The following is a 23,657-nucleotide window of genomic DNA, read 5'->3' on the forward strand; positions in this document are numbered from 1 at the left end:
CCTTGATTGCGGGTTCGAGAACATGAGGGATGCCCCGTGGGAGGTGTACAAGTCGGAGACTCGACACAGAGTGCAACGGGAGGTTGCAAAGCCGGGTTACTTGATTGAGCATACCGGAAAGCAGATTGAAGAGTTGGAACAGAGTTCTGTCTGTTTCTTCTGTTTCTTGAACAGAAGGCGAGTTGGAAATTGCTGACCGTGGGGCTCACGTGCTTGTGCCCGATTCAGCCCCTTGGCAGAGAAAAGTTGCAACCAACGAGCTTTTTCCAAGCAGATCTTTCGTTCCGTTCCCAAGCCTCTGCATGTGTAGGTTGCGTAACGAACAATCTCAGAGATCCTCAGTCCTATCGCTAATCTGTCACATCTGCACATCATTATTCATTCCAGAAGCCTCACCAAAAGCTGCATCGTGTTCAGCCAGCCACACAAAAGCAAATACAGACTACCCCGCAGTAAGTAGATCGAACACCCCAGATCTCAGAATGTGGAGTGGAGAGGGTTCGAACACTCAAACTTTAAATCTTGATTATCTATTTCCGTATGAAATCTTCGCGCTGAATCTGCCTCAACAATACTTATCCACGACCGAGAGGGGTTGTGATATGACAGTTACTCAATAGCCCATCATCACAACCTTTCTAAGCCACATTCGTCAGCTTCATCCCATACAACTCTCCATTCCACCCACAACCCGCGCCACCAACTTCTTTCAAGGGCGCTTCGATTCCCATCGGCGCCCATACAAATCTTTCTCCATTGATGCCCATCTTTGTTAGGAATTCTTCTTCGGCGCCGTCGTCGAGCTTGGCGAATGTCTGGTTTCCTCGGCCGAGGATACTGAGAGAGAACTTTTGGTTCATGGGGAGTGATGAATTGAGACGGAAGTACGAGCCGGATGCAAAGAGGGTGATGTTGGGTGTTAGCATGAGGGCTGAGTCGGCGCCTGAGACGAGGGTTGCGTTGGTGGGGGAGGAGAGGGTAATGAGGAGGAGGGAGAGGGTTAGGGTGTAGTCTCTTCCTTTCGACGAGAGGGGCGTTGTAAGAGAGCATGAGGAGTTGATAGCGATAGAGGTATTGGATATCGGGCAGTTTGTGGAGCCATCGTATCCATTGCCGGACTGGTCGGAAATCTTGGCTGATCTGTTACTTGCAGAGCTATACGCATTTCTTAGGGAATACTCCAGAATTGTAGACGACTTTGAGGGAATACTGCGCCGTAGATTCTGCCCGGGGATGGAAGGAAGAAGAGTCTGAAGTATTCCGTTGAGTTCCTCCGCAGTGAGATCACCTCCCCATTGCTTGTCTGCCAAGGCCGGAATTCCTTCTTGCCATGCATAGTAAGCTTCGGTGTAAACACTCGTATTCGCGCCGTAGTCATTCCACAACGGTGCAATCTCGCCTAGCACAAGTGGCTCGGACCGAACCGGGTTATTGGAACTGTTATGTGTGTCGAAAACGTACGGATACCACGTGCCGTTATTGGTGGCTGGGTTGCCATTAAAAGTTTTTGTGATGCTGACCATCTGCGGATAGCTTCCGGACCATTTATTGACGACGTAGAAGGTATCATCAGAATTCAAAACTGTGTATTTGTTGCGGATGTAGTCGTAAAGGGGATTGTCTTCGAAGTATTCCCAATGTTGTACCGACACATTCCTGTAAATGTTGATGTACCCTGGCTGAGTATAGTTAGGTGGAAATGTGCCCCAAATCCTGATAGTTTTATTAGATTCGGTATGAATATGGTCCGCCATTGCATTTACGAAGATATTGTAGTCGTTTACTTCAGCTGTGTATTCATCGGCTCCAATATGCACTGTCTTCGTGTGGAACCATGGGAGAAAGGTACTCCAAACCGTTTTCATGGTTGGAATCGTTTCCGGGTTGGATATATTTAGTAGGCTCAGGTCGTTCTCCAACCCAAGCTCAGGCTTCCACTGAACAAAGACCAAAGAGTGGCCGGGAGCTTCGATCTCTGGGAGAATAGTAACCCCTCGAGCTGCACACGCTGACTGTATGTTGTCAAACTGCTCCCTCGTATAGGACTCGTTCTTGTGCTTGTTTAAACCGGCCACGTCTTTGGAGTCAGACCACAACCTAAACCTAGCATAAAGTTCTAGGGATTGCTCGCGACTGTATATATCCACGTTGTTGTACAAGTTGTCGCTAAGATGTACATGAAAGGTGTTCTGCTTGAAGAAAGACATGTATGCGCACATCTCGATGAGGAACTCTGGTGGGTAATAATGACGTCCAGCATCCAGCATCATTCCTCTAGTGGCCCATCCTGGGGAGTCGATGCCGGAGCCATATGGGATAGTACCGTTGGATAGAGAGGCCTGCTGGAGGACTGTGCGTGTGCCCCACCATACTCCCAAAGGGCTTGCCCCGGTAATGGTTATTCCTGAGGATGAGACATTGAGAGCGTATCCTTCGGATGTTTCTCGCCCTGCAGCATCACGGTAGTCACTCGGGTCCCCCAGAGTGAGGAAGATGGATCCAGAGGAGGCTCTGTCACCCACATGAACTGACGGTTTGAGGTGCACAGATTTCAGGTCGCTTGCGAAAGTTTCGGCGAAAGATTTAAGAGTTGGAGGGATAAAAGTATCACCCCTTTCATCAATAGTCTCCGCATATTTGGCATTGATGATGATGGAGTCAATGGTGTTGAGTTTGAGCCCACTATCGGTGGAAGTAAAGTTTAACGTCGGGATCCCCAACAAGCGAGCTATGGCGCTTAACGCAGGGAAAGTTTTTATGGACTGCGTAGGCATACCTTCTATTGAAGTCACAAGAAGTGGCAAAGCCAAATGTAATATCCAGATCATGTTCATGTGGAGTTATGGGGATCTCTCTGCCATCTGCCATCATGGTGCCCACCACATATTTACACGGAGCCATTTCAATGACATCCGGATACTGAAGCTTGTTTCCCTGGCATGCAACTTGATTATATGCTCTCTAGAGATCGCCCTTTGATTCGTTCGTCCATGTAATCTTTAAGGCTGGGAGCGGGGTGAGAACCGTCGCAGCGGCTCTTCGCCAGAGAACATTTTGCCCCCACTGAACACTACGAATATGAGATATAACGGAACAGAGTTTGCATTTCGGTCCTTCAGATCGATTAGGCGATACCGGAGATTTTGTTCACGAAGATAGGTGGTGAAACGGATGATGTAGTGAGGCTGAAACCTAGAGAAAGCCTGTGGATCTGCCCCTGGTCGGGTCAAAAACTGCCGAGAGCCCAAGCTCCCGTCGTCATCAAATGCAACTCTATAGCCCCTGCTCTATTCTTCGTGATGCGACTCTTCCATGATAATCGCGCAAATTCGGCCTTATTGATGAATTCCTCCGCTATTCGCGCCATCCCTCCAGCACAATGACGAGCCTTGATCACACTGCCGTCTCCTGATGAAAATCTGTCCCTCGTACGTTTACATCGTGCTCATGTTCTTCTAGTTAGGATGAGGGTTTATTTCATACAGACTGCTTGTTTGCTCTTAGAGCTTTCATCATCATCAGCTGTCGCCTCCCCATCGCTCACAATTTCGGCTGCCGCCCCAGCCTTCACGTATAATCGCACCAACTTTCTTCTCCATGGCGAGCCCCATCAGATCATTGGGGGTCAAATGGATCCTCAGCGCATCCCCCCAGCTTACTGGCGGGATAGACTGCAGAAGGCTCGCGCAATGGGATTGAACACAGTCTTTTCATACGTCTTCTGGAACATGCTAGAGCCAATTCAGGGAACGTGGAGCAATACTGGGGAGAACGACATCGCCGCTTTCTTTCGCATTGCGCATGAAGAGAATCTTAACATTGTGTTGAGGCCCGGGCCATACATTTGCGGGGAACGTGATTGGGGAGGTTTCCCCGCGTGGTTAGCCACAATACCAGGCATGGTCGTCCGTTCAAACAACGAACCGTTTCTCAAAGCTGCGAAGTCGTACCTTGAGAGGCTGGCTGGGGACATCCACGCCCTTCAGATCACTCGTGGCGGACCTATCTTAATGGTTCAAGTCGAGAACGAGTACGGTTCATTTGGGAACGACCACGACTACACGTCTGCCCTGAGAGACATGCTACAGGCAAATTTTGAGACGGTCCTGTATACCAATGATGGAGGCGTGGAGTGGACACTGGAAGGGGGCTCAGTCCCTGGCGTCCTAGCCGAGGTTGATGGAGATCCCAGCAGCGGATTTAGCTCGTTGAGGAAGTATATCACGGATCCATCTCAGCAAGGACCACTCCTAGATGGAGAATATTACACCTGGGCCCCAGATCAATGGGGTTCATACAATCTGCACAATGCCAGCGAAGGCCGTCCTGAGGTGGTGGAGCAATTCATGAAAGATCTGGACTATGTACTCAGCAACGAGTCTGCTTCAATCAGCCTCTACATGTTTCACGGCGGGACCAATTTCGGTTTCAGTAACGGTGCGCTGTGGCAGAACCGAACAACAGTCTTCACCTCAAGCTACGATTATGGCTCACCTCTAGATGAAAGTGGTCGCACGACTAATTTGTATTCCACCTTCCGTGATACCATCCAGAAATACGTGCAACAAGGGAGCATTCCGGATGTCCCTCTCAATGTCCCACGGATGAAGATTCCAGAATTTGGTCTCATGCCGGCGATGGGACTCTTTGACCTCCTGGGCCCAGTGACCACTGCAACCTTTCCACTTACTATGGAAGGTCTTGGCCAGGCATACGGATTCACTCTGTACGAGCATATGGCAATAACATCTGTGGATGGTTTTGTACAACCTGGGGATCGCGCTCGGGACAGAGTTCTGGTCTATGTTGACGGGGCGCTGAAAGGCGTTATCGACAGCCAATATCAACGTCCGTTGAATGTGAGTGTTCATCTGACTCCTGGTACCAAGTTGCAGCTCCTTGTTGAGAACCTCGGTAGAGTAGACTACTACTCGAGAGAAAATCCTTATCGAAACTACGTGCAAGATCCTTACAAAGGGATTTTTGGAAACGTGACTATCAACGGGGTGGCTCTGGAAGGCTGGGATATGTATCCCTTGCCACTTGTAGATGTCTCCAAAGTCAAGAATACTACTATGACGCCGTCCAGCTACTCAACACCCCTTTTCTATCGTGGTACCTTCAGCATTAGCAGGCCTGCTTCTACGCAGCTTGCGGAACTGGACACATTTCTGGCGATTCCGGCTGGCGTTAAAGGAAATGTGTGGGTGAACGGATTTCATCTCGGACGGTACTGGCGCGTGGGTCCTCAGCAATCCTTATATCTTCCAGGAACTGTGGTCAAAGCAGGTGGACAAGTGAATGAGGTTGTCGTGCTCGAGCTGGAACCTAGCAAGACTCATGGTCCGATGACAGCTGTAGGACTGAATGAGCGGATGTGGGGAAATGAGTTAGATCAGGATTGTTTACAATGTGTTTAAAGCCTGCTTGTGCTCGTCTGGTGTCCAGTACATATGTAAGTCAGCGCGTTGTAGTTCATTATGATATTCTATTCTTCTAGTAACTTCTCTTCTCGTCTAGTCACAATAAGCGCCCATCCCCAATATCCTGTGAAGTGGTACTATGCCCATTCTCGAATTTCACAGTCACCTCCAGCCCATTGTAAATTCACTATGTGAGACATTGGAACTCAGTGACTGTACCAGCCGGCTTTTCCCGACCATTCTTTATCTTATGACAATGTTCCACTTCACTCGAATATAAAACTCCCTAAGATCTAGTTTGTAAAGGCCTTATCTTCTTGTATTCTCTACCACACTAGGAAATTAACTTCTCCCCTACCCACTTCAAAACTACAAACAACCGACCAAGAAAACGATCATGTCTCGACGCACTAGTGAGTTCCGCACTTGTCAAGACTTAGCAAATTCCTTCTCCTCAGACGATGACTACGATCAACGCGATCAACACCGAGGTGGCAACCGTCGCGACCGCGAGTCTATTTCTGATCTTTATGGAGATGGCCACCGTCTAGGGCCTAGTGGTTTCACATTGGGACGTTTCGGAACGTCTTTTTCTACCTCCCTTGGGCGTGAGCGTCATCGCGAGGGATATCGTGATAGAGACCGAGATGGGGCTCAGCTCGGTGTACGCGATACTCTACGAAACCTATTCTCTACCTCTGCAGATGGGCTGCGGGAGGTTAGGCATGATGGTACACCCCAAGGTAGGTATGGTCGTAGCAGCCGCCATTCGGATCGACTAGATGTTATGTTTTGCTCTCGGAACCAACCGCGTTCTCCCCGCGAGGATACCCGGAGACATCGTCGTTCGTTGTACCCCCCTGAGTGGAACCACGATAATCGTAGGAGTAGGAGTGGAGATGAATCTGATTCATTTGGGTTTGCGAGCGTACCTACGCGTCAGCTTGAGGGTATGCTGAGGGATATTCGGAATGGACACTCTGGCAGAGACGACCACTGGGGCAGAGACGACCACTGGGACTGGGATTGGGACCGGGACAGCGACAGGGACCGAGAGCGGCATCGTCGTCCTACGCACTCTGCTGAGCGAAGCCATGATAACAATAGAGACCGGACTGGATACCTACCTGGCCCTTTTGGTTTTGCTAGTATGTCTACAGAGCAACCTGAGAGGATACTTGATGACGACCGGCGCGCTGCCCACGGTGGCAACCGGAATGGTACTAACTACGGGTCCTCTTCCCGCCCTCGACCTCGCTCCCCATCACGCTCGCATAACCGCGAAGATGACATCCTACCCTTTAGCCGGCGGCGGGCTCGCGAAACCCCCGAACTCTTCTCCAGCTCCGAATTCGACGAAATCCTCCAGGATATGGAAACAAGTCGCGGCCACTACCGCCTAGACGGTAACAGCAACACATTCTCCGGGCGCAATCCCTCTCGCGCCGCAGCCCTAACCACAGCTTCCACCCAGCGCCTGAATCCCACGACAGCAGATTCAACTATCCCCACTGACCTCGAGGATGTCCCACTCATCGCAACTGGCGCCCGCATCGACACCTCGCGCTATACAACCGCGGTGCGGAATCCGCCTGCCGGCGAAACTTGTGCCATCTGCCTTGATCTAGAGAAAGACGGTGATGGGTTGCGCAAACCGCAGGGTTGTGAGCACCTGTTTCATCTGGGGTGTTTAGATGAGTGGGTTAATGGTATTGCCGCTAATAGTAATCGGTGCCCCGTATGTAGGAAGTATTTTACGCGCAAGCGGAGGGATGTTAGGATGGGGGGATAGAGTGTTTCTTCGGACGGGGCTCGAGGTTGATGAAGGGCTGTGTATTAGGATTGTGTTGGATAGGTAGGTAGCGCTGAACAGGCTGTGGATGGGTGGCATATGCGAAATGGGTAAGCGTGTAGCATAGTGGTGGACGCATAATGATAAGATATATTTCGAATATACCAGCCTCTTTCATTTTCTGTGATTTTATGTTGTGTCTTGATTTACCTACATTTACCTACAGTTCTAGTGTTTTCTGAAAAAGAGCTAGCGTCCATCCCTGCAAGCAGGGTTGTTATTAATAATTTAATTCATTAGATTAACAACGTCCTTTCCTTCGTAGCGAGACACCCTGTGTACCGAGACAAATAAGGGGTACTGTAACTTCCAGTAACTGCAAAGCCTCTATGCACAACAAGTGTTGCTATAGTTCTATAAAAATAATCTACTGTAGCTAATCCTAAATGCCTGTTATCTAATCTTCCCCAAAAATTACGTTCTCATTGTTTCCTACAAGCCTTATTTGTACAGCATCTTTTTTCGTGGCGCAACAGACTTCCCTCCTCACAGCGCCAACGTTAAGCCTATACCGCTCCAGATTTTTGTAGAATAGCCTTGTCCAAGCCCCAGAGCTTTTCTTTAATACTGGGGAGTCATCGTCAGCCATATGCACGCTGCAGGGCGCAATTCATGCAGGGTCGCCAGGCCGATCGGTACCTCAAGCAGAAGCGAGCTACTAATTCTAGCTAATACAAGATGACTTTATGCACGTTCACCTCATCATCCGCAGGTAATTTACTGTAAGATCTATAGCTATGCGAATCGCACGAGTGCTCAGATTATAGTTAAATCCAACCTAGGATTAGGAGCAGTGCTAAGACACGGCTCCAGCACTTGTGTAGTCAGCCAACGGATTCCTAACGTCGAAACCAGCTTTGACACAGCCATTCTACACACTTCGAGATGCAGTCTAAAGCGCAGCAATACCTACATTTGAAACATGGAGACATATCATCACGTCGCCCTCAAGCGCCGAAATCCGCTGTTGTCTCATCGAGCCACGGATGCGTGTACCTTCCCTGTGGTAAGCAACAGAAATACTTACTTGAGAGCTGTACTAAAATTGTAGGACACCCATTTTGCAAGCCTCACATTACAGAGTGGTTCGAGGCGTCAGGAGGGAGGACATGTCCAATGTGCAGACAAGACGTTCCTGAGGACGCACATTTTAAGAGAGATGGCGCATACATGCTTGGTTGGCCGCGCAGTTTTTCGTGAGGCAACTTAGCTAATATTAGATTGAAGTTAATAACAGCCTTTGTCCAGTTGTACGATGCTCTTGTCGAGTTCGGCAAACGATTGACGAAGACGCTACTTGGAAGGTTCATCGGGGACCGGTGAATTATTTTGCCGATGGTGATGACTCCAGCTCCGAAGAATTTCCGGCTTGGCTTAGTCTGCACTACGCCTTCAGCACTTCTTCGCGTCCCTGCTTTCTCTTTCCTTACAACCTCCCTCATCTCTCAACAAAGCCTGAAACCTGGCTCGCATCGTCTTATAACCTCTCTTTGATATCCTATCTCTATAGATTTGCGCCGCTCCTTATTCAGCTGCCTTTTATGTCGCCTTGTTCATTGACTACCTCAGCGCCTCGTTCTTCACGCTTCCTCACCATGGCAGACGGGTCGAGTTTAGAGGTAATCAAGGCAAACCCCATTAGCAAAGGACTAAATGCCTTTCTTACCTCTTTCGAATCCACCTGCAGAGATCTGGGTATCTCAGGGCCGGACGGGCTGCACAATATTGGTGGTGAAGGTACGGCTCATTACCAACTCGCGAAAGTCCCTAACATTAAAAGGAACCAAAAATTGCCTCCTTGACCTTATATCAGCTTTGCTGGTTCTCCCTGCATCTCGTTCACTGCCTTCTAAGGGTAATAACATAAACCTCTTTGGCGATCTGTTGGAGCTGAGCTCAGCGATCAACTCCGGCAACTTCAACACCAAGCATATCATACCGCTCCTCAGAGCGGTCCTTAACAATGAGCCTGATGAAGTCATCTGGAACAATGTCTACGCCGCTGTTACCGCGTCTACGGCTTTCACAATCGTCAAACCCACAACTCCTCCGCTGTCCGCCCCCTACCTCACCGCCTCCTTCCAGCAGACGCCATGGCAGCACAACACGGGCAGCTTCGCGAACTCCACCGAACACCGCAAATATGTGGATGGCGTGCTGAAGGAGGAATTGGGACAGCTGTACGTCGAGGTCCCTGGTTTCTTCGATGCCTACTTTGGAAGCGTCCTGGGCCTGAAGTCGGTAGCGCAGGCCGTGTTCGACAAGTGCAAAGAAGGGGATAATCCGCTCTACCAAGAAGAAGGCGGTTGGCAGGGCTGGCCTGAAGGCGCGAGGGAACGTGACGTCTTAAGCTGGTTTGCGCCGCTTACCGGCCAGCTCTTAGACTTCGCAGCAGAGAGTCAGCCCGTCTCCAGGCCTCGACGGCGGCCGCTGGCACAGCCCCACCAGCCCGTGCAAGGCTCCACCGCCGACCGCAAGTTAGACGTCGGCTTCGTAGACGACCCGAGCGCCTGCGTTGACTCCAAATGCCACTGGTCGCAGATCCTCATACCAGGAGAACTCAAGAGCAATCCATCGGCCGACATAGCCTCCAAAGCATGGCTTGACCTAGGGAGATATGCGAGAGAGGTGCTCGCTGCTCAAGACAGCCGCCGCTTCGTTCTTGGCTTTACACTGTGCGGATCTCTTATGCGACTGTGGGAATTCGACCGGTTAGGGGGCATCGCGTCCGCGCAATTTGACGTCAACGAAGATGGACTGCAGTTCGTGTCCGCTGTGCTTGGGTTCCTGTGGATGAATGAGGAGCAGCTTGGATTTGACCCTACTATCATCACTGCCGGGGACAAGCGGTACATCGAGATCGAACGGGACAACCACACAGAGCGACTCATCATTGACAAGGTCATGAAACGCGTGCCTTGTGTCGCTGGTCGAGCAACAACCTGTTGGAAAGCCTATCGTGAAGGAGACAATACGCGAGCACCCCTTGTCATCAAAGACTCATGGCAATACCCGGAACGAGAGGAGGAGGGCGAGTTACTACAGGAGGCGACCGACAAAGGCGTGGTCAATGTCGCGAGATACTATCACCACGAGACGGTCTGCGTGGGCGGCCAGGACGACGACATCCGCGTGAACGTGCGACGAGGCCTAGACATAACGAAAGCGAAATACTACAGGCCGGAAAGCTTGATGCCGCCTCCAAGCACAGCTGGACGTCGCGTTTCGCGGATAGGCCGAAGCAGCAGTGTTGCCGGGCGCAAGCGGTCCTCCAGCTGCACCGGCGCACCGCTGCCACCTACCAAGCGAACCTGTTCAAGCTCTCCAACAAAGGGCGGAAGGGCGACAGCAAATCGAGTGCGTCGTCGCGTCATTGTCCGTGACTACGGGAAGGCTATCTACAAGGCAAGCTCCCGGACTAGTCTTCTTGGTGCGTTGGAAAGCTGCATTGAAGGATACGAGTCGTTGCACACACGAGCTGGTATGCTACAATGCGATATCTCACCAAACAACCTCATGATGAACGAAGAGGATGATAACCCCTCCTGGCGCGCGTTTTTAATTGACCTTGACCTTGCCATTAAGGAGCAGCGGGAGAAATCTTCAGGGGCCCGAGGGAAGACCGGCACACGAGCGTTCATGGCGATTGGAGTGCTTCTAGACGACGAAAAGCATTCGTTCATGCATGATCTGGAGTCGTTCTTCTGGGTGTTATTCTGGATTTGCATTCACTATGATGGGCCGGGGCGAGATATTGGGGTGACTGAGTTTGAGAAGTGGAATTACGTGAGTATGGAGGAGTTGGCAGATTTAAAAGCAGGGCTAGTCGGCAGAGAAAGACGTTTTCTGAACCGGATCAACAAAGCCTTCACACCGTACTACTGGCCGTTGATCCCATGTGTAAATAAGCTGCGGAAGGTTGTCTTCCCAATGGACAAACCGTGGGAGAGAGAAGATAGGACGCTCTACATGCGGATGAAGGTGATTCTTCAGGAAGCGAGAGAGAATTTAGAAGGCTCAATCGAATCACAACAGGAGGATAAGTAAGCATCAAAGAGAAGTGCATAATTATGGGCTGTGCTTTCATAAACCCTTGTTAAGCTAAGCCCGTTGTTGGTGGTTAAAGCGTTCGCTCCTGCCAACTTTTCACCCAAGCAAGCTTACACGCAGGAACTTTGAATTCTATTACCTCCCACTTGCAACTCTAAGCTCTCTACATAAATTAAAATTTTCTGCTACTTCTTAGGATAGGACAGGGTTAGATAATCCTAGCCCTGAGATTAAAGGAAGTTCTAAAAGTTGAAGGCAAGCTTGGGGAGATTCTGTTACGGATATCTTACCTCGACTTTCCTATTACTAGGTGCCTTCGGACGGTAACTTGGTCTTTGAAGGGGATGGAGAGGGGATAGAGGGAGAGAGAGGAGAGGGGGTGTTTGGGAAAAGGTACGTCACGTAATACTCAACTTACAATGGCGTGTGGAGGGTATACAATCCTCCGTACAATCCTTGTGGAGTAGAGGTGAGGTAGGAGGGTAGTAAAAAGTAGGTAAAAAAGTAGCAAGATAACTAATATATTTTATACTCTTATAAATAGAAAAAAGTCTTCTGCACGCTTCTAGTTAAGAAGGATATTAGATATCTTGCTATACCTAAGGCTGTGTGACGGCTCGGACCGCGTCACATGCATGCTGCCTCGACCCTGGCTTACCCCTGAGCTTAGCGCCTTGGCAAGAGTTTGACCTTCAAACCGCGAAGCAGCTTCCTCTGCTCCTTAGTTTAATCTAGTCGAATTACCTCCCCTCTTGCTTGTTGCTTGAGCGTGCCGAGCGTGACAGGCTGTGCCTTGTACAGTAAGAATAACCACAACCCCCTAAAGGTGGTGGGAAGTTAAGACTATATACCTTGGGTGATTGCACTAATCGCAACTTCTAAAAGTGATCGCAGAATATTTCCGCAATTACTGCGATTGTTTGCTAAATCCTGCAATTGCTCTCCTAACCTATAGATATGCGCTATACCTGTTCTAGAGCATCACGTGGTGTGACCTCTGCGGGCCGTGCCCTCACCAGCCTCGGTCCGTCCTTCCTCCGTGGGGTTGGAGACTCGCATGTTCCTCTAGCCTAACCAATGGTCGTAACAGTTTTAGACCTTCTAATATGTACTTAAGCTTAGATTAAAGGTTTTCTAAAGCAACTAGAACTAGAACTAGTTACACTAAAGAAGTTTGCTTGTCTCTATAAGTAGCTACATAACATAAATTATATAAAAGAAAGCGGATTAAAGTAGAAATAGCCTTAATAGTTTAGAAAAGTCTACACTTAACAGCTTTAAAAGAGTTTAGAGCGCGCAGTAATAGAAAGAAGGCAAAGAAGCAGGTGTAAGTGTTACAATCCTTGCTTCGTGGAAGCACTCAGGTCTTATGATATTCCTAGGGGGAAGTAGGACAGGTAGTAGGGGCCAACCAGTAGGGTGTACAGTCCTACGTGCAGGCTAATAGGCTATTAGAGGGGAGTAGGGTAACTAGATTATAGTTTGCCCTTAATGCAGCAGTAAAAAGGCTAGGTTAAACAGTCTTATTAGATAAAGTTAAAGGTATATATAGTGTAAAATATATAAATAGTATTATAGCTTTTTAGAAAGCTAAATGCTACTTAGTCTATGTAAAGAATAAACTAAATGTTAAACACACCTTCTAAAGGTTGTTTAATAAGGGAACTATATACATATGTTAGTAACGCTAAAGGGAGCAGAAAAAGTTTATAGAAGCCTACTAAAAGAAGCTTTATAAGCTCCCTAGAGCTCCCTAGATTTACAGCCTGTTTTCTTATTAAATAACATATTCTTCTATTACTACAGGTAGCTGTGCTGCGTCTGTGTCCTCTAATTAGTTTATAAGCAAGCCCTGTTCTAATCTAGCTAGATTGTAGAGCACTGCTAGTAGAGTTACACTAGTCTAACTGTAGACTGTAACACGCTGCCCCTTCTCTCTAGCAGCGTCCTTACTGCTCTGCTTACACAACTGTGTTAGTAAAAGTTTATTTATAAAGTAAGTGTTTACCTACTAAAAAGCATCCTTAACATCTATTTTTTTTAAACTAAATAGCTTACTAGTCTTATTTTTACTATTATTTTTATATTATTTACTATTTTAATTCTTTTTACTAGATAAAGATAAAGCCTTATAGTGCTTACTAATTTTTAGAGTTATTTTATGTGTTAACTTTATTCTTAGACAAGTGTGTTAAGTGTGTAAAAAAGTATAATAAGTGCAACACCTTTATTTCTAATGCTGTGTAAGATTAGTTAAAGAAGAAGAGAAAAACACTTCTATAAAAAGCTATAGCTATAAAAGCCTAGAAGTAAAAGCTTAAAGAAGAGATGTTATATTAAGTTTAGGCAACTTTAGAGGCAACAGCTAGGGAGCGTTTTAAGTAGGATTATATCTAAAAATTACTAAATTTATTAGAGGCTTAATGTGTAAAGTACTTAAAAAAAAACCTTTTTTTCTTAAATAAAATAAAAGCTTTTAAAGCTAAAGTAAAAAGTTACTTTTTTTTATAGCCCTTATTAGCTAGGACTTGTCTTTAAAAGCTGCTGCTATCTAGTAATAACATAGCTATTTTTTTTTAATATAAGTGCCTTATTACCTAGCTAGTTTCTTTTAGATAAGCTTAAAAGTACTTTTATACTAATAGCTGCGCGTTCTATAAATTCTTAGCTAGTTTTTATATATTTTTACTAGTAAGCTACTTTTTTTATTTTACTAAAAATTTCTTTTTATTTTTTTAATTACTTATAATATGCTTAACTTTATATTCTGTTTCCTTATCTTTTTATTTTTATGTAGATAAAAGAATTTCTTTAGAAGCTATCTTTAACTTAAAGATGTAGAACTAACGTACTTCATAGGCGAGTCGCTCACACACCCGAGTCGCTTACTTTTGCCAAGACCCCACCCTAACAAACTCTATTATAGCCTATAACAACCCGCTCTAGCACTATATAGTACAGTACAGCCTAGAATATTATTTAAATACTACTTCTGCTTCTTACTTACACATTTGCGCGTTATGCCTAGTCTAATTGCACTATCTGCAGCGCCTTTAGAATAGCTTACTTACTTTAGCTTACACCTGCTTTTTTGCCTTCTTTCTATTACTGCGCGCTCTAAACTTCTTTAAAGCTGTTAAGTGTAGGCTTTTTTAAATTATTAAGGTTTTTTTTACCTTAATCTACTTTTTTTTATGTAATTTATATTATATAGCAGCCTTATTAGCTACTTAAAGCTTAGTAATTTCTTATTACACTAACACTAGCTTATGCGTAATTATTACTACCCCTTTTAAGACTTTTTTAAACACCTTAACTATAAAAGTTAGTAAACTATTTATATACTTTTAAATTTTTATCTTTATAAGCATTAATTATAACCTAAGTTCTAAAGTAGTGCTTAGGGTTTACAACTACTAGGGCTTATTATATATAAGTAGTAGTAGTAATAGAGTGCGCAACTTTACATTAAGGCCTATTATAACTTATTATAGGTTAAAAAGAACTAATCTAGCGCCTTAAAACCCTCCTTAGATATTACTAAAAGTAATTATAGCATTATAAGCTACTTTAAAGCATAGTAAGAACTTTATTTTTATAATATAAGTAATCTAGTTGCGCATAAGGTTTTTAGCTTAGCGCTTATATACTTTCTTTAAAAAAGTAAAACAACCTACATTAAGTAGCTATAAAAAGTGTAATAAGTAAAAAGGCATGTAGATAGTAATAATTTTATTATCTTTATAGTATTACTAGAAATAAAGTAAGTTATAGCTTTTATAGCTGTTAATAACTAGCAGATAGTAGCTGCTAACAGTATGCTTTTTTATATGCATGTTAAAGTGCTTTAACTAGTCTAAACTAAGCTAATTAGTAGTCTAGCTACACTTAAAAATTATAATAACCTAATTCTAAAGTAGATTTTCCTTTTTATACTAGTTTAAAAAGTAGTTGCTACCTTAGAAAATAATAAAAAGCAGAATAGCCTACCCTTTAGCATTAATGCCCTAGATAGCTGTTGTCTACTCCTAGTTGCCTAGCTAGACTGCTTTTAGCTGTCCTTATCTCTCTAAACCTGTAACAACTGCTCTAGTAGATATCTAGCCTATTATAAACCCTATTTTATTAAAGTTGTACGTGTTGTTATTCTAGATGCTATACTTAGCTTTAATATTCTTTATAAGGTTAAACTAGCTTTAAATTACTATAGGATTTTTATAAAAAGCTTTTTTATAGTTATACTTACACTTAAACTTTACTTTAAGCTTTAGGTAACACTTAACAAACATATTAGGCTAGTTTATGCTTAGCGCGTAAAGAATTAGCTATATTAGCCATAGCTGCTAGCTAGGGGGGAAATCCTTGCACATCTAGCTTAAGTATGTGCTAAATAATTACCTGCTTTTTGTTATTATCTAGCTTCTATAAGTTAGCTGTATAATTAGCTTAAAAAGGTTGTCTAGCACGTTAGTTGCTTATTATCTTTTAAAGGACTCTGTAGATAGCTGCAGTGCGTTAGTTAGAAAGTATTGCGTTTTATTTAAAAGCCTAAAGTGTAAGCTGCATCTAACATTTTTTTAACACATTTAAGTAGTGTTATTAGAAATACATTAGTGTAGGAAAGGTAGTGTAGTAGGGTCTTAGCAAAAGTAAGCAACTTAGGTGTGTGAGCAACTCGCCTATGAAGTACGTTATAGGTGTATCTTTATATGTAAAGGAAGCTTAAGTTTATAATTATCTTATTAAGTTTATAGAACTTTATATAGTTTTTTTTTTTTTTTACTAGCTTCCTAGAAGGTCTAGGTATCTTAAAGTTCTTAGTATTAAGATATACATAGTCCTCTAGATAAATCTTTAGTTTTAGTTATTATAATTTATTTATGTATTTTTCTATTATTTCTTTACTAGTTCTAGCTTCTATTACTAACTTTTTATATATATATTATAAATTTATTAGCTAGTCTATTAATTTCTATAGGTCTGTAGGTTAGTTTCTTTATAGTATAAAGTAAAAGTTATATCTAAAATTAGCTTTATATAGTATCTTTTTTATTATAGCTAACTTTACATTGTTAATAGCTAGCTATGCTATTAGAAGCTATTCTACTTAGTTATACTAAGTATAGAAAATGTACTTTCTTAAGTATCTTTCTACTTCTGCATTTACTCTCTTAGTCTAGCTGTCTGTTTACAGGTAGTAAGCTGTTAACAGCTTATGTGTTATACCTAAGTGCTTTATTACTGCTTTCTAGAATCTACTAGTAAATAGCTTATCTTAGTTAAAGATAATAATCTTAAGGCATTTATATACTAATATTACATTTTATTTTAATTTATAAATACATTTTTTAGCTATTATTTTTTTTTAAGGGCTAAGTGTGCAGATATTTAGTAGTTTTATTAAGTACTACTATAATTATATTACACATCTTTTCTATTCCTAGTTCTTTAGATAGGGGTAATTTTATAATAAAGTTTATTATAATTATTATCTATAGTAGCTTTAGTGCCTTAATTAAGTAAAAGTATTTATAAGTTTTATGTCTTTATAAATTATTTTTATTATAAGTATTATATTTTCTAAGCACTTTAGTGCATAGTTGCTTTACTTTTAGTATTTATTAAAGTATAGCAGCTTTTAGTTTTTTTTAAAGAGTGCCTATTTCTAGGTGCCTAAACATTAAGGATTTATAGTATTTTTAAATTAAGTTTTTCTATCTTTACTTAACAGCTATAAGTATGCAGAGTTTCTTTATAAGTTAAAGCTTATTATAAATCTATTCTTTATTAGTTTCTTTAAAAAAAAGTAAACTTTTTAGTTTTTTTTTTTTTTATTAAAGTAGTCTAGTCTTTAGCTAAGGGCGTTAGCCTACTAGTTTTATGCTTCTAGAACGTGCTTAATAATGCAGTTAAACTATGTAAGCTCTATTACTTATTTTATATGCATTAGTAAGAGTTTTTTTACTATTAGAAACATAACTAAATTTACATAGTTAGTTATAATATAAAAAGGTTTTACTATTCTATGTAGTTTTATAGCCTATACTCTTACAGCATTTAATATTACTTTTAGCTTTTTATTAGGTATGCTGTAACCTGCTTTAGGTCCTAAGAACTTAGCAGAATAGTACGCTACTAGGTGCTATTTTCTGTCTTCTTGTTTCTAGTAAAACGCAGCTCTACTAGCTTCTAAGAATGCATCTGTGTGGATCTTTATATCTAACTGTAAGTTATACATCCTTAGCACTAGTTTAGCTATTATAGCCTGTTTTAACACTATAAATGCTTTATTTATTTATAGGGTCTAGACAAATTTTGTTATTACTTACTTCTTAGTAGTAGCATTTATTAGAGGTATTGTCAGATTTGCGCACCTACTGTCAAGACAGGAGGAACGCTTGACGAAAGCTGCTACATAGTACGAGCAATAAGCTCGAACAGTATGTTGCTGCAAATTGCAGCATTTTGCAGCATGTTGCAGCAGTTTGCAGCAAATTGCAGAAAATTGCAGCATTTTGCAAGCTAGTTGCGCATAGGGCAAGTGCGCAAGGGACTTAGATTAGTAAAACAAAAAGCTAAGCAACACAAGTAGAGCAGAAAAAGGATTAATAAATAAACATAATTAACACAATTAATTAATTATCCTATACATTATATCTAAACCTATTATTTATCTTAGGAAGCCTAGAAATAGTGCTTTAATCTAACAATTAAGAGTCTCAGTGCCTCCATTAATACAAAATGGCCACCCAGCCTCCTCGAGACGCGACAGTCGTCCTTCGAGACCACACCGACTACAGAGCCTGGATGATGCAGCTGCAATCGAGATGTGTAGCGCACAGCATCTGGCCGCAAGTGGATCCTAAGTTGACCATCCAAATAATCTCCAAACCAAGAGCTCTAGAGATGCCACTAATAGCTAAGTTTTCACCAGCCTCCAACATCAAAACGCCTACGCACATAAACAAGCTATTAACAAGCAGTGTTAGAGCCTTTAAAGAAGCTATTAAATACTACAAGATTAAGGCTAACAAGTATAAGAGTAACAGACATAATTATAAAAAAGAGTAATTAAGCCTTTAATAGATTATTATCTTTATCTAGTTAACAGTTAGCCTACATCTGCAGTGTACAGGCTGTTCTCTAGATTAACTACTTAGACAGTAGATTATAAACCTTAAAGCTACAGTAGGCGTTAATAACTAATTTAAACAAGAACATGTGCGCAACTAATATAATACATCCCTAAAGCTGCTAAGAAACGCAAGCATATAGAACCTGTAGCTAGCAGAGTATAATTACGCTGCCACAGAAGCAGAGACACAAAATGTTCTAGAAATAACGCAGTTTAATGCTATTACAAAGGACTTTCTAACTACTATAAATAAAGTTGCCTCTTATTAGTCTACAACTTTTTAAGAAAGCAGATAGTTTACACTAGACATAAATTAAAAAGAAATAATAAAGCGCTTTTAAAAACATATAATATTAAATTATCTAATACATATAAGAAAGCATAAAGCTGCCTTTATAACAGATAACTTGTTATACTTTACTAAAAGTAAGAAAACTACTTAGGGCATAAATAAGAACGCCTGTAGTGCAAAAGTTGTAATATTAAGAAAATAGAGTAAACCTTAACATTAATATTATTAAAAAAATAATAAAAAGTTATTTTTAAGCTAGAAACCTACTAAAATAAAAAGCACTAAATGTTCTACATGTAGACACATCTATGCACTAAAGAACTGCTTCTATGTTTATCTAGACAGAGCACTAGACTAGTAGATGCTAAATAAAAGAGTTAAAGAGCTTATAGCATTAAAGCGTAAGCATAACTTAGAATTTTAAGGCCTACTAAGAGGGCAGCGTAGACATAATTTAAAAATACTAATTCTAAAAAGTTTACATACACCTATGCTAGAGATATAAGAAGACTAACTTAAAAGCTAAAAAGTATTAAGAGTTAAGGCAGCTGCATTGCTAGCTATAGTTAATTTAAACTAGAATAGATATCTACTAAAAGAATTATTTATCCTTAACTTAGGCTTAATATGCTATATTATAAATAATCTTAATTAGATCTATAACTATTATTTACTAACACTAGAAGACTTTATTTAGTCTAAAAACTTTTATATATAGATTTAAGGCTATAAATTAATTACACTAAGCCTAAAGAGTAAGCATAGAACATATAGTTAAGCATACAGTCTTGTACTACATAACGCTGCACTGTGCCTAGACCTGCTATGCAACCTAGTCTTATTCTACCTACTGCAACAGAAAGGAATCTAGTAGGACACATAAGTAGAGCTAACTGCTTTAAAGGCCTTAGATAGGATAATAATTAGAGATCTTATAAAGATCTATAGCTAATAAGTGTTAGAGTACTATCTACTATAAGAGAGCTTATATTATACACATATAATTAACACAAGAACTAAACATAGTTTATAAAAGGCATTAGTAAAGCTATAGCATAAGCGTCTAGGACACTCTAGACTAGCTACACTTTAACACCTTATATAGTAAGCTAAAAGGGTGTAAATTAAAGAAATTACAACAGTCTAATGTAACTTATATAGTAGAGCTAAGATATAACGTACCTAACAGGTTGGCCGGCCACACGGGTTGGCCAGCCACTTTTGCCAAGCCCCCACTAAACTCTACCTATCTACATAATGCCTTAACAACAACACTAGATTAAATCTTCTAAAGAACGTTAGATATAGCTTGCTCTTTAGGCTTTTAAATAAGACTTAAAACTTTTCTTGCAACGCGCTGCAGCTATCTATAATGTCTCTTACACAACACTAAGCAATTAACGCGCTAGACAGCCTTTATAAGCAGAATGCTAGCTTAAATTAAGGAATCTAACTAAGCTTAAAAAAGAAGTAGTTGTTAAGTACATACTTAAGCTTAGTACACGCAGATTTTCCTCTAGGCTTACAGCTATAGCTAATATAGCTAATTCTTTACCTATAGAGCGTAATCTAGGCCAGGTTAGCTTAAACTAGACTAGTATGTAGGTTAAGCACTGCCCTAAGTTTATAATAAAGTTTAATTATAAGTATAATTATAATAAAGTTTAATTATAAGTATAATTATAAAAGAGCGCTTTATAAAGATCTAGAGGTTATCTAGGGCTAGTTTTACCTAGTAGCTAACATAAAAGCTAAGTATAGTATCTAGAATAAAGACAGGTATAACTTTAACAAGTTAGACTTTATAATAGGCTAGATATTAACTAGAGCAGTTGTTACAGCTTTAAAGAGATAAAGACAGCTAAAGGCAATATAGTAAAGTAATAAAAAGTAGATAATAGTTATTTAAGGTATTAACATAACAAGGTAAGCTATAAGATTACAGAGCTTTAAGTAGTAAATAAGGCTACTACGCAACATAAATTACATAAAAGGAAGCAGATTTAGGCAAAAGAGACTTTAATAGTTAAGGATAGAGCTTGTCTAACTGCTTTAAAGAAGTTTAGAGTGCGTAGTAATAGGAAGAAGCTAAAGACGCAGGTGCGCGCTAAAGAAGGTAAGCTAAGTTAAAGGTAATGCAGGCAGTGCAATTAGACTAGGCATAACTTGCGTACGTATAAGTAAGTAGCAGAAGTAGACTCTAAATAATATCTTATATTATATTACTCTATACAGGGCTAAAGTGGGCTGTTTTGCGAGAGAATAGGGTGGTTTTAGTGGGGGCTTGGCAAAAGTGGCCGGCCAACCCGTTAGGTACGTTAATAATAAATTAGCTGTATACTATAAATTAGCAATAGCAGACTTAGTAAAAGACTATTAATTAATTTCTATGCATATAAAGCATAAAGCATTATAAAAGAGCAGAGTTAAATGCTAATTACTAATAAGTATTTTAGCCTTTAGTAGGACTTTTACTTTAAAGATAATAAGCTTACTAAATTAATTATTAAAGCTCTTATAATCTTTATCTTTTTTTTAAAGAACTATTATAACATTACTATAAAAGTTATTAAAGCTAATAACAAGATTACAATAGTAAAACTAGAGGTAGAACGCTAGCTAGTATTACATAAAATAACTATTAAGCCTTTAGCACTAGATACACAAGCCTAGAACAGAGGAGCTAAACGCTTAGAGGGTGTAAACAAGGAGAAGTTATAGGCTATGCAACTAGATGCTAACCTACTATAGGATGTATAGCCATACATCACTAGAGCCAGCGTATACCTATATAATTAGACGCTAAACTATGCTAATAACTAGAAGACACTATATAAGATCTTCTTTACATAAGTAGCTTTAAATAATAAAGTTATTATATTAATTTAAAAGCTAAGCTTTACATATTTAAAAGCTTATAGCTGTAAAGCATTTATAATAATTAATAACACACATTAGAATAAATCTAAGCTACAGAGGCTAGACCTAAAGGTGTAGATTAGATATCTAGTTAGGTACTAATTATTAAACATCTACTATAAATAGATACTACTACTAGTAAAAGTAATTTATACACATAATGTTATCTTTAATAAACACTTAATCTTTAGTAGTAAGCCTAAAGACCTAATAGATAACCTTATACATAACACTATAAAGAAAATTACTATATACATTAGAATAATTAAGCTTCTAACACCTAGTTATTAGCTAAAGATAGAGTTATTCTATAAAAATAACACTATAAATAATACATTAAATTTTAATAAAGTAGACCTACTAGGCTACTATTAAGAAAAAAAGATTAAAGATAACTATCTATCTCCTCTAAATACTCTGCTACCTGCAGCATTACTTATGCAGTTAATAGCTAGAGCAGCACTAAAGCTAAGCTAAATAAAGTTATTAAAGACTATACTATAGGCTATAGCCTTTATAGCTAGCATAAAATTTAAAAGTGTAAAAAAGCATAGTAGTAAGACACTAGATAAAGTAGCATTAATAAAAATACTATTTAAAAAAAAACACCTTATAAAAGCTAGCTACTACTTCTACTATTAACTTAAAAGTAACTAAAGAAGCACTCTTTACATAAGATGTTTAAAGCAGTAGAAAGAACGCACCTAGACAGTTATTAGATAATAAAATCCTAAATAAAGGTCTAGATAAAGCTACTTAAGGCAGCTAGAGAGCAGATCCTAGATTATATGTAGGTGTACACCTACAAGCTAGACAAGCACTATAGATTGCAAAGATGTAAGGCGCAACTAGTAGTCTATAGTAATTAATAAAAAAACATTACTACATAAGACACCTATACTGCTACTCTAGTAGAACGCTTATTTTAAATGCTAATAGTAATATCTACACGCTTTAACTTAGAGCTTAAATAATATAATGTAACTAACATGTTTATACATGCAGTAATTAACTATAATATCTGCATGCAAATGCTAAGAGGCTATTAGAAACTAGGTATAATACTAAAGCTTTAAAAAGCACTATATAGCTTATAAATTTCTTCTCTACTTTAGCAACACTATTTTATAATAACTTTTAAAGGCCTTAGGTTCTTAGCTATTTTATATAAACTCTACTGCATAACTAAAGCTAGAATATTTATCTTCTTTTACATAGACAACCTTATTGTTGCGTACAGGAAAGGCTTTAAAGCAGATGCACAGCGTGTAGTAGACTAGTTATAAGAGAAGTATACCCTAATAAAAGGTAAGGACCTATAATAGTTCTTAAAAGTTAAGATTATTAGAGATTAATAGTAATAAATAATTTAGCTATTATAGGCTTTATATATTAATAAGATAGCTAGGCTAGCTAACAGAAAGAACCTGCAGCACACTACACCTATAAGTAGGATTAAACTTATGCTGCAATCTAGTTTTGCAACCCTATTAAAAGTAAATTAATATTAGTAGAAGATTAGATCTCTGCTCTTTACAGCAGTTACTATAAGACTAGACATTGCCTTTGCTACATCACGCCTCACACAGTTTCTTACAAATCCCGCATCTAACCATCAGGATGCAGCTGATTGAGTTATCCTGTACCTACATGCGACACAGACGTACGCACTCTAATTAGGAGGAGAAGACTACCTTATAGTAGTAAGTAATATGTTATTTGTAGATAATACACTAGATAAAAAGAGCTTTTAGGGCTATATTATTTAACTATTTAGCAGATAGATTGCATAGTAAGTAAATAAATAAGATATAGTTATAATGTTAATAATAAAAGCAGAATTACTTACACTGTTCTAAGTTACTAAGAAAGCTATGTTTATAAAAATGCTTCTTAATAAACTATAAGTTAAGCTGCTTAATTTAACTATTATAATTTAGTGCAACAACAAGCAGATAATCTAACTAGTAAATAAAAAGATATCTT

General features: G+C 40.4%; 6 protein-coding genes across 6 annotated transcripts; 4 read left to right on the top strand and 2 right to left on the bottom strand.

Moving 5' to 3' along the window:
* Positions 1-22: 22 nt before the first annotated feature.
* BDR25DRAFT_351498 (uncharacterized protein) lies at positions 23-620 on the top strand (the record flags this gene model as incomplete). Its single annotated transcript, XM_033694862.1, has 2 exons — positions 23-143; positions 175-620. The coding sequence occupies 2 exons, from the start codon at positions 23-25 to the stop codon at positions 618-620; spliced, it is 567 nt and encodes a 188-aa protein (XP_033551856.1).
* Positions 328-2,901, bottom strand: BDR25DRAFT_384525 (glycoside hydrolase, catalytic core; the record flags this gene model as incomplete). The annotated part of the gene is made up of 2 exons (XM_033697878.1): positions 328-2,682; positions 2,777-2,901. The coding sequence occupies 2 exons, from the start codon at positions 2,899-2,901 to the stop codon at positions 639-641; spliced, it is 2,169 nt and encodes a 722-aa protein (XP_033551857.1). The 3' UTR covers positions 328-638.
* Positions 2,902-3,464: 563 nt separating this feature from the next.
* Positions 3,465-5,420, top strand: BDR25DRAFT_280662 (family 35 glycoside hydrolase; the record flags this gene model as incomplete). The annotated part of the gene is made up of 1 exon (XM_033687831.1): positions 3,465-5,420. The coding sequence occupies one exon, from the start codon at positions 3,465-3,467 to the stop codon at positions 5,418-5,420; it is 1,956 nt and encodes a 651-aa protein (XP_033551858.1).
* Positions 5,421-5,820: 400 nt separating this feature from the next.
* Positions 5,821-7,215, top strand: BDR25DRAFT_384529 (uncharacterized protein; the record flags this gene model as incomplete). The annotated part of the gene is made up of 1 exon (XM_033697879.1): positions 5,821-7,215. The coding sequence occupies one exon, from the start codon at positions 5,821-5,823 to the stop codon at positions 7,213-7,215; it is 1,395 nt and encodes a 464-aa protein (XP_033551859.1).
* Positions 7,216-8,071: 856 nt separating this feature from the next.
* Positions 8,072-8,717, bottom strand: BDR25DRAFT_311392 (uncharacterized protein; the record flags this gene model as incomplete). Its single annotated transcript, XM_033691235.1, has 3 exons — positions 8,072-8,146; positions 8,189-8,271; positions 8,423-8,717. 3 exons carry the CDS (start codon positions 8,715-8,717, stop codon positions 8,072-8,074), a joined length of 453 nt encoding a protein of 150 aa, XP_033551860.1.
* BDR25DRAFT_301533 (uncharacterized protein) lies at positions 8,702-11,359 on the top strand. Its single transcript, XM_033689599.1, has 2 exons — positions 8,702-9,012; positions 9,056-11,359. Exons 1-2 carry the CDS (start codon positions 8,871-8,873, stop codon positions 11,320-11,322), a joined length of 2,409 nt encoding a protein of 802 aa, XP_033551861.1. The 5' UTR covers positions 8,702-8,870; the 3' UTR covers positions 11,323-11,359.
* The last annotated feature ends 12,298 nt before the right edge of the window (positions 11,360-23,657 follow it).

The sequence above is a fragment of the Lindgomyces ingoldianus genome (genome assembly GCF_010093535.1).
Source record: "Lindgomyces ingoldianus strain ATCC 200398 unplaced genomic scaffold BDR25scaffold_6, whole genome shotgun sequence".
Lineage (NCBI taxonomy): Eukaryota > Fungi > Ascomycota > Dothideomycetes > Pleosporales > Lindgomycetaceae > Lindgomyces > Lindgomyces ingoldianus.

Bases quoted from the DNA above. Each gene is read 5' to 3' on its own strand.
- BDR25DRAFT_301533 (XM_033689599.1), top strand. From the start codon at position 8,871: ATGGCAGACGGGTCGAGTTTAGAGGTAATCAAGGCAAACCCCATTAGC. The intron at 9,013-9,055 runs GTACGGCTCATT...TAACATTAAAAG, and splicing joins GCACAATATTGGTGGTGAAG to GAACCAAAAATTGCCTCCTT.